At 44.8% G+C, this 13,959-nt stretch overlaps 1 protein-coding gene across 4 annotated transcripts in view; it reads right to left on the reverse strand.

The window, feature by feature from the left end:
* Positions 1–13,959, reverse strand: part of XPNPEP1 (X-prolyl aminopeptidase 1) — a 54,508-nt gene that overhangs the window by 24,909 nt on the left and 15,640 nt on the right. For all 4 annotated transcript variants that reach the window (XM_046653603.1, XM_046653604.1, XM_046653605.1 and 1 more), the window contains 2 exons: positions 2,418–2,481; positions 1,118–1,222 (listed from right to left, as the gene is read on the reverse strand). In XM_046653603.1, the coding sequence (XP_046509559.1) occupies positions 1,118–1,222; positions 2,418–2,481 (169 nt within the window). The remainder of the gene's footprint in view (positions 1–1,117; positions 1,223–2,417; positions 2,482–13,959) is intronic.

Here is a 13,959-nt window from a genome sequence, read left to right on the forward strand (position 1 = left end):
TCCTCAAGTTCAAAATTCAGGAAGAAGAGACCTTTGTACAATCACTAAAACCAAGTATCTAAAGACTATCTTAAAGACAAGGAAAAATACACACAGCACAAAATTAAACGAAAAACCAGAGTACACACACACACTTATTAGTTTATAAACACTGAGCTCTATGCTTTCCAAATATTACTTCTTTAATCCTCACCACTTTATGTGCTACTTACTGTTATCACCTCATTTTATAGATGAGGAAACCGAAGCACTGAAAGTGAAGTAACTTGCCCAAGAAAGTTCCAGACCCCTGCTCTTGTCCTGCACACTGCTCTTCGCCAAAGCTGAGCTGCCAGAAGCGAGTCCTGACCTGACAGAGATCCTCAGGGGGACAAGTTCCTAGCTTCTGTTGCCAGTGGCCCCTCATTTTTATCTAACTCAGAAACACGAGGCAGCACAGAGCAGTGGAAAGGCCCCCAGCACACAAGTCAAATGCCCGGCAAGCTGTGCGACCTGCAGCACATCAACTGTCCTCTCTGGCCCTAGGCTTCCCCTCACTAAAATGAGTATCTTGAACCAGGACCTTCCAAAATTGAACACACAGTGGTGTGTATATACAAGCATGCACACCATTTTCTTGGTTTTCCTTGTGCCACGAACTGCCTTGTGTCCCCTCAAAATTCATATGTTGAAATTCTAATCCCCAAAGTGACTCTCTTTGGAAACAAGGGTTTTGGGAGATAAAGTTAAACGAAGTCACAAGGTGGAGTTCTAATTCCACAGGACTGGTGGCCTTCTAAAAAGAGAAAGAGAGATCCCTCTCTCTCTCTCTGCAACGTAAGGACACAGTGAGAAGGCAGCTGTCTGCAAGCCAGAAGAAAACTCTCACCAGAACCTGATGATGGGGGCACCTTGATCTTGGACTTCAGCCTCCAGAACTGAGAAAATAAATTTCTGTTGTTTAAGCCACCCAGCCAGTGTTATTTTGTTATGGCAGCCCAAGCACACTAAGACACCTTGGATTCTTAAAAGGGTCCATGACCTCACACAAGGGTTACGATCCAGACACCCTGAGGAGCTCTAGGGTCCCTTCCTAAAGCTGCCCAACTAAGGTTGGGCTGGCCATGCCTCTACACACCCATCTTCATGAGCGTCCAGTTGCCGTCCATCTGCTTGGCAGCCTGGAGAAAGTAGCGTCCATCAGTCCACATGGCTGCATGCTCTTCTGTGATGATGGCCGTGCCTGGAGCAGGGGACCAAAAAAAAAAAGAGAAAAGTTTCAGACAATCACCCAGAAGCTGCATAAAATGGCAGCAGGCGGGCAAGCACAGTGAGAGGCACCAGGTCCTGTGTGATTCCAAGCCTCCTACCACTACTCTAGTGGGGCAGATGGGGCCTTGACTCCAGGGAAACCTCCAGGCAAGAAAAGACACCACCACTGAGAACCGGGTGTGGGTCAAGCTCTGAAGAAAACAGTCCTGAGACAGCCTAGTACCCAACTTGTACAGCATGAGTCAAGGCCAGAACAGAGGACTGCAGACGTATGGCCAAAATGGCCTCATAATCAGCAAGACAGAGGTGGAAATGGTTCCTGTGCAGTGATCACAGTGATCTGCTCCACCAGACACCCTAAAGGGGCTCTTTCGCCTTTCCCAAAACAGACCAACCAGACCCTGTGAGAGTTCACGGTGAGTCTGCAGTCACCAGCAGGAAGTTCATGCCTCCCACATCTGCCTGCCTTCAGTTCCCAGGGACCTGGCAGAACTCAGGGCTCTCAGCAGAGGTGTCAGGCAAAACCAATCCTGACGGGCCAACCAACACAACCACTTACATCAAAGGAAGCAGTGGGCTAACTGTGAGAGAGAGGAGCACTCACCAAGCCTACCTAGCTTCAGGGATGGGAGTCTGAGGGGAGAAAGTGACCCTAAATCTCAAGGGCACAAGAGTTTTGGAAAAGTTAGGATGGGGCACCAGTGTAGGCCAACATTAACCTTTGTCATCTAAACTGAAAGTGAAAACAGAAAAACCAAAGCCAAGCACTTGGAGAATTACACAGGACCAGTAAGCTAAGGTGGGTGTTACGGGGTGCTGTTAGTGTCCCATTTCTTATTTGGAATGCTAGTTACACAGGTATATTCAGTTTATTTGATATGATTTTCTGTATGTATGTTATATCCAACAAAAAGTTCAAAAACATTTTTTTAAATAAAAATTTTTTAAAACCTTAAAAGCAAAGGCATAGAGAAAAGAGTCACTAAAAGGTGACCTTAGGGAGATGGGGGATGCTGGGAACTCACACCTTTCTGCAGAGGCTCAATGGGGAACGTCTCGTTTGCATTTTCTTTTCGGTTCTACATCACAGGCTGAAACTCAGGACAGTTATTTTTGGGAGTTGAACAAAAGTATATAAAGAACAGAGAGCGAATTTAGCGACTCACCCGCAGAGCCATCAAATCCGGAAACGAAGGCCCGTCGACAGTCACACGGAGCAATGTACTCACTCTGGAAAACAAACAGGACGACAAATTGGACCTTAATCAGTCACGTGTCAACTATAGGCCCAGCAGGGACTAAGAAGGCTGGTGAATCCTTGGCACCTGCCTTCAAGGAACTGACAGTCTAGCTGAAAAGGCAAGCTGAACATTTAGAAAACAAAAATTAGTGCACACAGCAGAAGACCCTATTAATTACAGGCTAAAAGAGCTGAGCCTTTAGCCTCTATTTCCTCACTGGGATCTTACTCAAAAAACAAACCAAGAGCCTTCTCCCTTCTTTGCCACTGACATTTAGGCATCTGTTATTTTTCTGAAAAGTAAGGCTGTATTTCTGTTTTAAGTGTCAATAATTCTCTAATCAGGTATTAGCTTGTTTCTGAACTTCCTGTTTGTCTCCATCCAAAGCAGCATCACCAATTGCTCCCACACTGACCCTGTCCCTTCCTGTTAGGGAACCAGGGGAAACACTTCCTCCAACCCAGGAGGCTTCAGCAAAATTAAACGTCATGTCCAAATCCAGGTCCTTCCCAGCTGATAATCCCTGGCCTCTGAATGGAAGGGGGTTAGGGACTAAACAAAGTAGGAGGTTCTCATTCCTGGGCAGAGGTAGGAGGCCCAGGTGTGCAGCTTTTGGTAACAGCCAGTGAGGCACAGCAAGTTGAGTAACTTGCCCAAAGTCATAAGCTAGTAAGCAGCAGAGGCAGGATTTGGATCTGGGCAGTTAGCTCCAAAGCCTCGAGTCTGAAGCCCTAGGCCATGCTGTCCCCATGTGACAAATCATCTCTCATTGTCATAACGCCTCTCCAGGACAATGAGAAAACCAAAGTGTGAAGACAGAATCAGTAAGTAACTTGCCCTCTGACAGGCGAATACCAGGGCCAGGATCTGGTCTGATTAGACCAGAGCCACTGCTCTTTCTACTGTTAGCAGGTTTCTCCCGAGCTATAAGATTAAGAATGTTTCATAGAGAATGACACTGCTATAGACCCCAAGGCATTTGGCCAACATGATATAGGAATACAAAGGTGCCCAAGTTTCATTCCTGCCGTGTAGGTGAGAAATGCCCCTTTTACCAAGGCAGCTGCAATCACAGCCTCACACCAGCCACAGGACCAGTAACCTTGGAGATGCTAAAAGAGCCAGGAAAGAATCTTGACAGGGCTCTGGACCACACCTGCCCTCTAGCAGCCCAGCTACGTGGTCTGAAACAACTCTCATTACCTCTCAGCCTCAGTTCCTCGTTTCTAAAACAGGTCATTTCAGATTGCTAAAAGCAACAGCAGGTACACGTTTTATCCCCAAAACATACAGGGACATTTAATGGACAGCACTAAGGACACAGAAAGAAATGGTCACCAGCATCATTTATGAACTGTAGAATCCTCATTTGGTTATTAACCCAAGAATCACTGGGAGCAAGACTGAAAAAAAAGGCAAAAATGGGCGGGAGGAGGGTTCTCACCCTTCTCCTAGGATAGTTGTGAGGAACAGTAGGTTAATGTTTAAAACAGCTCACCAGAAACCTGAAAGTGCTGTGTACACGCAATGGAAGAGAGATTATTAACCTCTCCTTCCCGAATGGTGAAAAAGCATCAAAGAGGCTGGGAAAAAACAAGTAAAAATAAGTCTTGTGCTAAAAATCATAGTGCACAATGGGAAAGACACAGAGATAACACTCGCAACCAACAAGGAGGTTGCTCCCCTGGCTTGGGGCTCTCCCACCTGTGACACACAGCAAGGACGCTGGCAAACGGCCAGCAGAGAAGATACTGCTGATCTTGGCCCAGTTGGACTCTTCCACTCAGGGACACAGTTCTTGGGGAATGCCCCACCCCTATATGGGCAAGCCTGAGCAGAGGCAAAGGGCACCCACAGGGATTTACCTAGAGCTGCCCATCAGCAAAGGCAGGAGGCGGGTTTCTCCAAAGGGAGGTGGAATTAACAGCAGGTGGACATGTCTGGTTTGGGATCAAGATGAGGTCAGGGGCAAGAATGTCTAGACATGACCTAAGTGGTCAACATGCCAGAAAGACATCGCTGACTGAAGCTGTCACCTCCACACCAACAGGCTCAGCAGAAGCCAAACAAGCACTGGGCCCAGGCCTCCCACTCTTCTTCCCCCAGCCCTGAAGCTGGCAAAGCCCAGGAATATTCTCTCTAAAGAAGAGCAAAAGGTCTAAAATGAACCAAAGTTGTAGCATGACAGGAAAAAGGCATAAAGAAGCACAGCTGTTGGCTTTTTCTCCAAAACCATCCATTTCTCTCCATCTCTAATACCAGCACTCAGTCCAAGCTTCCACATCTCTACCTGGACCACTGCCCCTACAATCCATTCTTCACATTCACTCAGAGTGAACTTTTCAAAATATCTGTCTCTCTCATATCATGTTAGCATTCTGCTCAAAACCCACCAATGGCTTCCCATCATATTTAGGATAAAATCCAAACCCCACTCCAGTCTCCAAGGCACCACTTGATCTGGCCTTGCTGTCCTCTCAGAACTCTCCTCCCACTCTCCTGCCACTCACAATGCTCCAGCTACACCACCCACTTTCCAAGTTCATTCCTGCTTCAGGGCCTTTGCACATCTCTTCCTGTGCCTATAAAAGTCTCTCTTGGAACGTGGCATGGCTCCTTCTCAACATTACATTTCAGATCAAATATCAACTTTGCAGAGAGATATGCCTGGACTACCCAACCAAGTAGCCACCTGGCCTCTTTCACCTCTCTGTATAGCATATTTTTCTAGATGCTTCTCTTCTTGATGAACTTTTTGACATTGTTATTGTATTGCCCTGCCTCCTCCCACTCCCCAGAATGTAAGTTCCATGAGATCAGGGTGTTTGTCTGTCTTGTTTGTCACTGTCCCTGTACACAGCACAGTTAACACAAAGTAGGTCCTCAACCAATATTTGCTGAATAAATGAACAAGCAGAAGGAGAGATGAGCCTTTTTCCTGCAACCTAGTTAAAACCTTAGCCATCTCTTTGAAGATGGAGGACAGGCTACAAGCCTAGAAACCAGAAAAGGGAAGGAAATGGCTTCTCCCCCTGGAGCCTCCAGAAGTAACGAAGCCCTGCTGACCCACTGTAGACCCCAGGCCTCCAGAACCATAAGATGATAAACTTGCGTTGTCATAAGCCACTAAGTTTATTACAGCAGCAATAAGAAACTAATACATTATCCAATAGGAAAGGACCAGAAGGGATTATAACTGAGGTTTCAAACTTAAATGACTTAGCATACAGGCAGGTAAACCGAACAAGCAAAGCAGGACAAGGGGGTATCTTTCCTAGAGAGCTGCTCCTACTCAGCTATGATTCCAGTCATGCTGGAATGCAGGCCACACACTGCCAACCTTCAGTATTTCAGGAGCAGCTAAATATATGTGTGTTATGAGAGATGACCCAGCTTTTAAATGTTGGCATCTAATTCAAACAATCAATAATACACAGCCAAATAAAGCACATCTGTAAACTTTGGAGGGAAAGAAAAGCCTTAGCTACCTCTCAAAACCCAGCTCAAACGCGCCCTCTTCCACAAAGCTTTCTAACCCACTCCAGCTTTCAGAGACATCCCACATCTCCGAATTTTACAGGGCCATCCACACTGGCACTTATCCATGACCTGCCTTCGATGATGATAACCAATAATATTGGCTAAGTGTGTTAAACATCTATGAGTTGCCAGTAACTATATTCATTTCCTCTAATTCTAATCCTAACAGCAGATCTGGAAGGTATCATCCTCCCCACTTACAGATTGAAAAAAAATGAAGCTCAGAGTAAATTACTTACTTCCCCAAGGCACCAGTGCTCCAAGTGGCAGAGTCGAGATTTGATCTCTCAGGTCTGACTTTCAAAAGCCCAGGCCCTTGCCATGCTGCCAAGCAACCTGTTATTCTGTACAGAGACTGTGCACATCTGGTCTGCACAACTGGATTATGAACTCTGAGAGAACAAGCAACACAAGTATGCTCCGTATCTACCTCTACCTGCGTCAACCACAAAATAGACTCTCCTAGACTCAAGAGTCAAACCTATGTTCAAGCCTGGCTCCCCCCATTACCAGCTGGGTAAATCTAGGGCTCAACTTCCTCATCTGTAAAATGGGGATGATAATAATGCCCACGTTGGAGGGTTGAGTTGTGACATAAAGCAATTAGCACACACTAAGCTTTTGATAAACTGCAGCACTTTTAGTAATGCACCAGGCAATGAGTTAGATTCCACAGGAAACATAAGAAAGTTTTCTTCTCAGAGTGGACAATCAGCCAGCAAAATAAGTCAGATATCCATGAAACGTTAGCCCTAATAAACAGTCACATAAACTATGCTGAATACGCAATACAGTATTTGCTATCGTTTCAAGGATGCTCAGATCTGCCTTGAATCCATGGATAGGTTGAGCTCAGAGCTTTGACCTGGGCCACCACAGATAGGAGAGGAGAAGCAGGAGGCAATCCAGAGAAGGGAAAGGTGTGAGAAAGTGCAGAAGCAAGAGGTCTGTAGGGAGACAGGGAGCTAATAAGCCTGATTACTGGGGCAGAAAGTTCAAGGGAGTGGCCGCAGAGATTCTTGGAAAGGCAGGCTGAAGACAATGGTCAAGGACCTCACACATCACAACTAAGAGGCTTGAACTTTATCCTGCAAGTTCTAGAGACAGAATAAAAGTTCAAGAGGGGGTGATGACACGACCAGAGCTGGATTTTAAGAAGAGTGGGTCAACATGGCCACACGCAGATGGAATAGGGCAAGCAAGGATGATGGCTGAGTGTCAAAATAAGCCTGTCTAAAGTTATTAGGGCCCATGCTGGCGTGACATCTTTCCACCTCTCCAACCCTTCACCCCTGTAAGCCATGAGCCTGGCACAGGGCCTCAGACATATTGGGTTCTTAACAAAAACAAAACCAAATGACTAAATGGCTGTGTGTCCACAGAAAGTCCCAGAGGTTAGACTGTGAATGAAGACAAGGGCTACCTGTTTCTAAATATCAGGTAACTCCCAGTCTTTGGTATTTTCTTCTGTCTTAAATGAAACCTAGTCAAGGTATGTGGGAAAAACGGACAGCTGTCCAAACATTCACACCAAACATTTCCTTAGTGTACAGTTACTAGAAAATGGTTTCCCATCCAGAACTTCATTTCCCAGGCTTCCTTACATCTAGCTGAGGTCACACGACTCATTCTGACCAATGGAATGTGGGTGGGAGATGATTTCTGAGTCAGGGCAAGTTAAAAATGGGTATGCCCTCTCCATACTCCTTCCCCTTCCTCCTGCTGGAATGGTGGCACCAAAGGATGGAAAGAGCCTGGATCCCTGAATCACCTTCTTCCTAGTAGAAGAAAGTCACCCACCAATCAGGAACACCTACTCTAGACTGCTACATGAACAAGAAATAAGGCTCCATGATACCAGGCCACTGAAACTTTGAGCTGTGTTAACACACTTAGCATTACTCTAATTAATACAGTAGATAAAATCACTCTGGGATAAAAATCACTACTCTACCCCAGGAGAGAGCCTGTTAAAGAAATACAAAACAAAACAGGAAGCCGACTCCAGGAGGAATGGGAGTAGGATCCAAAGAGTTTGGGAAAATCTGACTCATGTCTTCCAGAAGGAGGAACCATAAACAGCCAAAAACTCAAGTTGGCAGAGTCACCCCTGACAGAGCGTGACCCTTTGACTAAGCTGAGCCTAAGAGTGGAAATATGGGGCCTTACAGATGGGGAGGATGAAGAATTCAGATTTCTGCAAGTTGGTGCTGGCAAAGCTCTAGCCCCAACCAATGATTCTCCTGGTTTGAGGCCAGTGGTACCCACACATCTCAACATTTGATTTAGATGATATATGAAAGTATCCAGATTCCCAGAGAGAATGGACAAATCCTCACTGTAAAAGTCCCCCGGGCCCAGACTCATTAATACCACAACACTTGTGCTGAGTTTACAAAGAAAAAACCCTTAGAGTTGCAGAGGACAAAGAGAAGCAGACCCCTGAAGTGCCAAGTCATTGCGCAATTATGCATTTGGGGTGCGTTTTCTCTGTAGCATGGAACACTGTGTGGGTGTGTGTATTTGTGTTTTGGAAAGTACACAAAGGAAAGAATTCAAGATTCCCCTTCATTTCTCCAACTCCCTCCCTCCCCTATCCATAGGAGAAATTCCATCAGCCCTGAATCTAGCCTGAAATGAAACAATTAGGAACAAGAGCCACAGAGAACAGCAGCCTCTCTATTACTGAGGAGGCTGCTGTGGCAGGTCACACATGAAGCCTTCCTCCTTGTCCTCAGAGTACTGGCAGAAACTCACTTAACAGTCACCCCAACTATGCCCCTCCTCTCCACAGGAATCGAAACAAGGAATGGAGACTTCTCATTCCTTTCTGTAGATGGCAGCACAAACACTCTCAGGTTCCAAACTTCCCAATCCCCTCTGCCATCTGCCTGCAGGATCCACACTCCATCTGTGTTCTACTGCTTCTCCTCCAAACCCTTCTCTTCTTCTCTGCTCCTTAGGTCAGCACCCAAGTCCAGGCCCTCTGTACCCTGACTCTGGGACCCCGAAATGGTCTCCTAAAGGTTTCTCAGTTCCCAGTGTCTCCCTTCCCCAAGCCATACTAAACACTGCTCCCTCTGACTGATCATGTCACTCTCTTGTTCAAAGACCCTCAATGAGTCCCTACTATCTGACAAAAACCTAAACTCCTGACTCCGGTGGTCAAGGCCACCCATGACCAGTCACGGGTCACTCATGAGTGGCCTTAACCAGGCCCCTATTTTTCTTTCTTTTTCAAGGTATCATTATTCCTATTCTCCTATTACCATGGATTTGCTCATGGTATTTCTTGTACCTTTCTATCTACAAGCATCTAACTTCTACCTTTCCACATTCAGTTTAAACAGAGTTCTTCCATGAAGCCTTCCTTGATCCTGCCAGCTTAAAATGTGCCCTCTCACCTATGAATTCTGTCCACACATTAACTAAATCTGTGCTGTCCGTTACAGAAGCTACCAACCACGTGGCTACTCAACACTCAAAATGTGGGTAATGTGACTGAGAAATTGAATGTTTAATTTTATATTAATTAATTTAAATGTGAATTTTAAAACTGTGCTCAAATTCAGTTATTAGAAAAGTTTTAAGTATGTTTAGAACACCTTGGGTATGTAAGTCCATTTTTTCAACTATAAATTTTGTGAAATCTAAATACAGATCAAATATTTCCAATGAACATTTCATATTTAAATTGAGATGTGTAAATGCAAAATATACATCAGATTTAAAGACCTAGTATAAAAAAGAAGAAAGTAGGGGCTGGCCTCAAGACCAAGTGGTTAAGTTCACGCACTCAGCTTCACCAGTGTTTGTCAATTCAGACCCTGGGCGTGGACCTACACACCACTCATCAAGCCATGCTGTGGCGGCACCCCACACAGAAGAACTGCAACGACCTACAACTAGGATATACAACTATGTACTGGGGCTTTGGGGAGAAAAAAAAAGAATGTAAAATCTCTCATTAATTTTTTATATTGATGATATATTAAAACGATAATTTTGGACATATTGGGGTAAATAAGATATATTACGAAAATTAACTGCACTGTTTCTTTTTGCTTTTTTTAATACGGCTATGAGAATATTTAAAATCACATGTGTGCCTCACGTATTTCTACTGGACAGCGCTGATCTAGTCCTTTCCTATGACAATTACCAGTTTCCATTTTGTATTAGCATTTGTGACGTGGCTTATCTACTCTTTAATCTCTTTAAGGGGATACTTTCCCTCATTCACCTCTATAATAGTAATAATAACTATAATAGCGGCTAATGGCTAATATAATGAGATTTATTCGGTAAAAGACATGCTTTAAGCATTTACATCTATTAACTCATTTAACCTGACAAAAGCCCAAGGGGGTGGATATGTCACTATCTCCTTTTTGCAGATGAGAAAAGGAGACTCAGAGAGTTTAACTGTCACTTAGGAATTTGAGATAACTTGCCTGAGGTCAAGCAGCTAGTTAAGCGGCAAATCTGGCATCTGAACCCAGAGAGTCTTCAGAGCACATGTTTACCTATATGCTAACCGCCTGCCCTCTGCATTTGCCCCAATACTTAGCCCGGAGCAGGTAGTCATGAAACACGCGCCAGTCAAACACAACACAACTTCTCCTACCTTGCAAGGCAGATGGCTAAACTACACCAATAGAAATGACAGTTAAAGATTAAAAAGAAAAATGATGGGGGTGAAGGGATGGAGGACAGCAAGAGTACAATAATATAAGTTTGTGAAGCCTAAACAGTGACTTCTGCTATAAGAGTGACAGCTAATATGAAGCAAGCTTAACTTTTTGTGTTTTCAGGATGTTGCTGGAAAAGATTTTTCTGAGATTAGAGCCTCAGTTTCCTCATCTAGGGAGGAGCCATCCAACTCTGATATTCCAGGATCATTACCAGGAGATGAAGCACTGAGGGAAAGCCTGGAACATCACCTGTGGTTTGGCCAGCCTCACTGCCATTCCCAAAGTTTAACAAGGAATTGCTGTGGGTGGGTGTATTAGGCCCCACCCAAATGTCAAAGACAGGGAATTCTTAAAAATCAATCAGGAGATTGGACCAAAAACCAGTCTTATGATGAGGAAAAAAAAGTTGGCTCAGGAACAGCACCCAGGACCAATATCAAGATAAGCTTGGCTTGGCTTGGCTTGGGTACAAGAACTCCCCTACTAGTAAACAGATAGACTGTAGCCTGACTCCTCACAAAAGAAAACTGAAACTGAAATTCAACACTACAAAGCTTCTAACACACCCTTAACGGGAAACCTTTAACTTATAATTCAAGCAATACTCACAGGTCAAATCTTCCTGTACAATGAGGCCTCCGCTGGAGGTGAAGGGTCATAAGTAAAGCAGAACTATGAGGAATCTTTGGCTGGGGCTCCAAGACAGCCCGTGAGACCCCTTTCAGAGGAGAGACTCAATTTCAGTCAACAGTGTGCTAGCGGGCTGTGATGGTTAATTTTAAGTGTCAACTTGACTGGACTGAGGGATTCCCCAGATAGCTAGCTGGTAAAACATTATTTCTGGACGTGTCTGTGAGGTTGTTTCTGGAAGAGATTAACATTTGAATGGGTAGACTGAGTAAAAATCACCTTTACCACCTGGGTAGAAATGATTCAATCCACTGAGGGCCTAAATAGAACAAAAAGACGCTGGAAGAGCGAATTTGTTCTCTCCTGTTTGAGCTGCGACATCCATCTTCTCCTGCCCTCGGTTATCAGCATTCTTGGTTCTCAAGCCTTCAGACTCAGATGGAGGCTTACATCACTGGCACCATCTGCAAGCTAGAGAACCAGGAGAGCCAGCGGTGTAGTTCCAGTCCAAACCCCAAGGCCTGAGAACCAGGGCGACTGATGTTGCAGTGGCCAATACCTCAGAATAAATCTCTCTCTATATATAGATATCTATCTGTATATCCTATTGGTTCTGTCTCTCTGGAGAACCCTGACCAATCAGGGACTAGGAGAAGACCCCAAACCAACTGCTCCATAAGGTGCTCCAGCCACAGGAACCACCATTCTGCTCAATAATGAGATAGGACAGCTGCAATCAAATCAGCCCAGGGCAACTGCCTGACGCTTGAAAAGCAAAAAATGAAAAGCACCACTGGTGAATCCAATAGAGAATCCACGTAACATGGAGCACAAGTCCAAAGACTGAGGCCTGGGACTGACAGGAGGTGGGGAAGAGCCCATCAGAGGGGCTCAGGCAGGAGAAGAAAAATGGAGTTCCTTGAGGACAAGGCCAGGGTCTGCCCTTCTTAAATGGGGGGTAGGCAGGGGTGCCCAGCTCCTCTGCTATTTATGCCTCCTACTACGACTCAGGCCCAAGTTGTGTGGGCCAACCTACTTACTCATCCAGTCCTTAATGGAGGTGAAATTTTGTTCCTATGAAGATGGTGAACCTTGTTCGTTTATTCTAGAGAATAGAGGTGAACGAAAGAATTCCATTATCAACTTGCACCCTAAACCTCACCAGTCTCTCCTCACCTTCCCCCTGCCTACTAAATCTAATATTAATGTACTCAGCCCTCACAGCTTCTTCATGTGCCACAAACCTCTTTTCCAGCTCAATCTTCTAATTCTCCTATACCCACACCTCATACTCTCTCATCTCCCCCTTCACCCACTTTTATAAGCAAAACCCTCATTTCTAGTGGTCTGTCCTCTCCACACACTGATCACTCCTTCCTCTCACCTCTTTGAGGAGCAAGTTAAACCCATCATGATATGAAAAGCGCAATTGTGGATCAATAGACCAAGGAATTCCATGGAACACTGAGTCCCCTAGACCACCTCTGAGATGACTACGGAATTCTATGGACATTTGAGTCTGGAAAATGCTGAATACTACATCCTCTCCTTGGAGTTGTACAGAGCACTTTAGTATATTAAAGGTCCTGAGAAGTCCCGCAGTTAAGAAACTGTTCAAATGAGCAAAGAATAGACATTTGAATAGTCCTATCTCCACAGATATACAAATGGCCAAGAAACATATAAAACATGTTCAACATCACTAATCATCAGGGAAATGCAAATCAAAACCACAATGAGCTACTACCTCATACCTGTTAGGATGGCACTATCAAAAACAAAAACAAAAAAACAGAAAATAAGCGTTGGCAAGGATGTGAAGAAGTTCGAACCCTTGTGCACTGTTGGTGGGAAAACAGCATGGTGATTCCTCAAAAAATTAAAAATAGAATTATTATATGATCCAGCAATTCCACTTCTGGGTAAATATTCAAAAGAATCAAAAACAGGATCTCAAAGAGATATTTACACACCCATCTTCACTGCATCATTATTCACAAGAGCTAAGAGGTGGAAGCAACCTAAATGTTCTCAACAGATGAATGGATAAAGAGAATGTAGTATATACACACAATGAAATATTATTCAGCCTTAAAAAAGAAGGAAATCCAGAGGCCAGCCTGGTGGTGTAGCGGTTAAGTTAGCATGCTCACTTCAGTAGCCCAGGGTTTGCCAGTCTGGATCCCAGGCATGGACCTTTGCACCACTTATCAGGCCATGCTGTGGCAGGCGTCCTACATATAAAATAGAGGGAGAAGGGCACAGATTTTAGCTCAGGGCCAATCTTCCTCAGCAAAAAGAGGAGGATCGGCCGCAGATGTTAGCTCAGGGCTAATCTTCTTCCAAAAAGAAAAAAAGAGGGGCTGGCTCCGTGGTCGAGTGGTTAAGTTCATGTGCTCTGCTGCGGCAGCCCAGGGTTCGGATCCTGGGCGTGGACACGGCCCCGCTTGTCAGGCCATGTTGAGGCGGCGTCCCACATCCCACAACTAGAAGGACCTGCAACTAAGATACACAACTATGTACGGGGAAATAAAGCAAAAAAAAAAAAAAAATTGGCCACAGTTGTTAGCCCAGGTGCCAATCCTTGAAAAAAAAAAAAAAAA

Source organism: Equus quagga, chromosome 2 (assembly GCF_021613505.1).
Source record: "Equus quagga isolate Etosha38 chromosome 2, UCLA_HA_Equagga_1.0, whole genome shotgun sequence".
Lineage (NCBI taxonomy): Eukaryota > Metazoa > Chordata > Mammalia > Perissodactyla > Equidae > Equus > Equus quagga.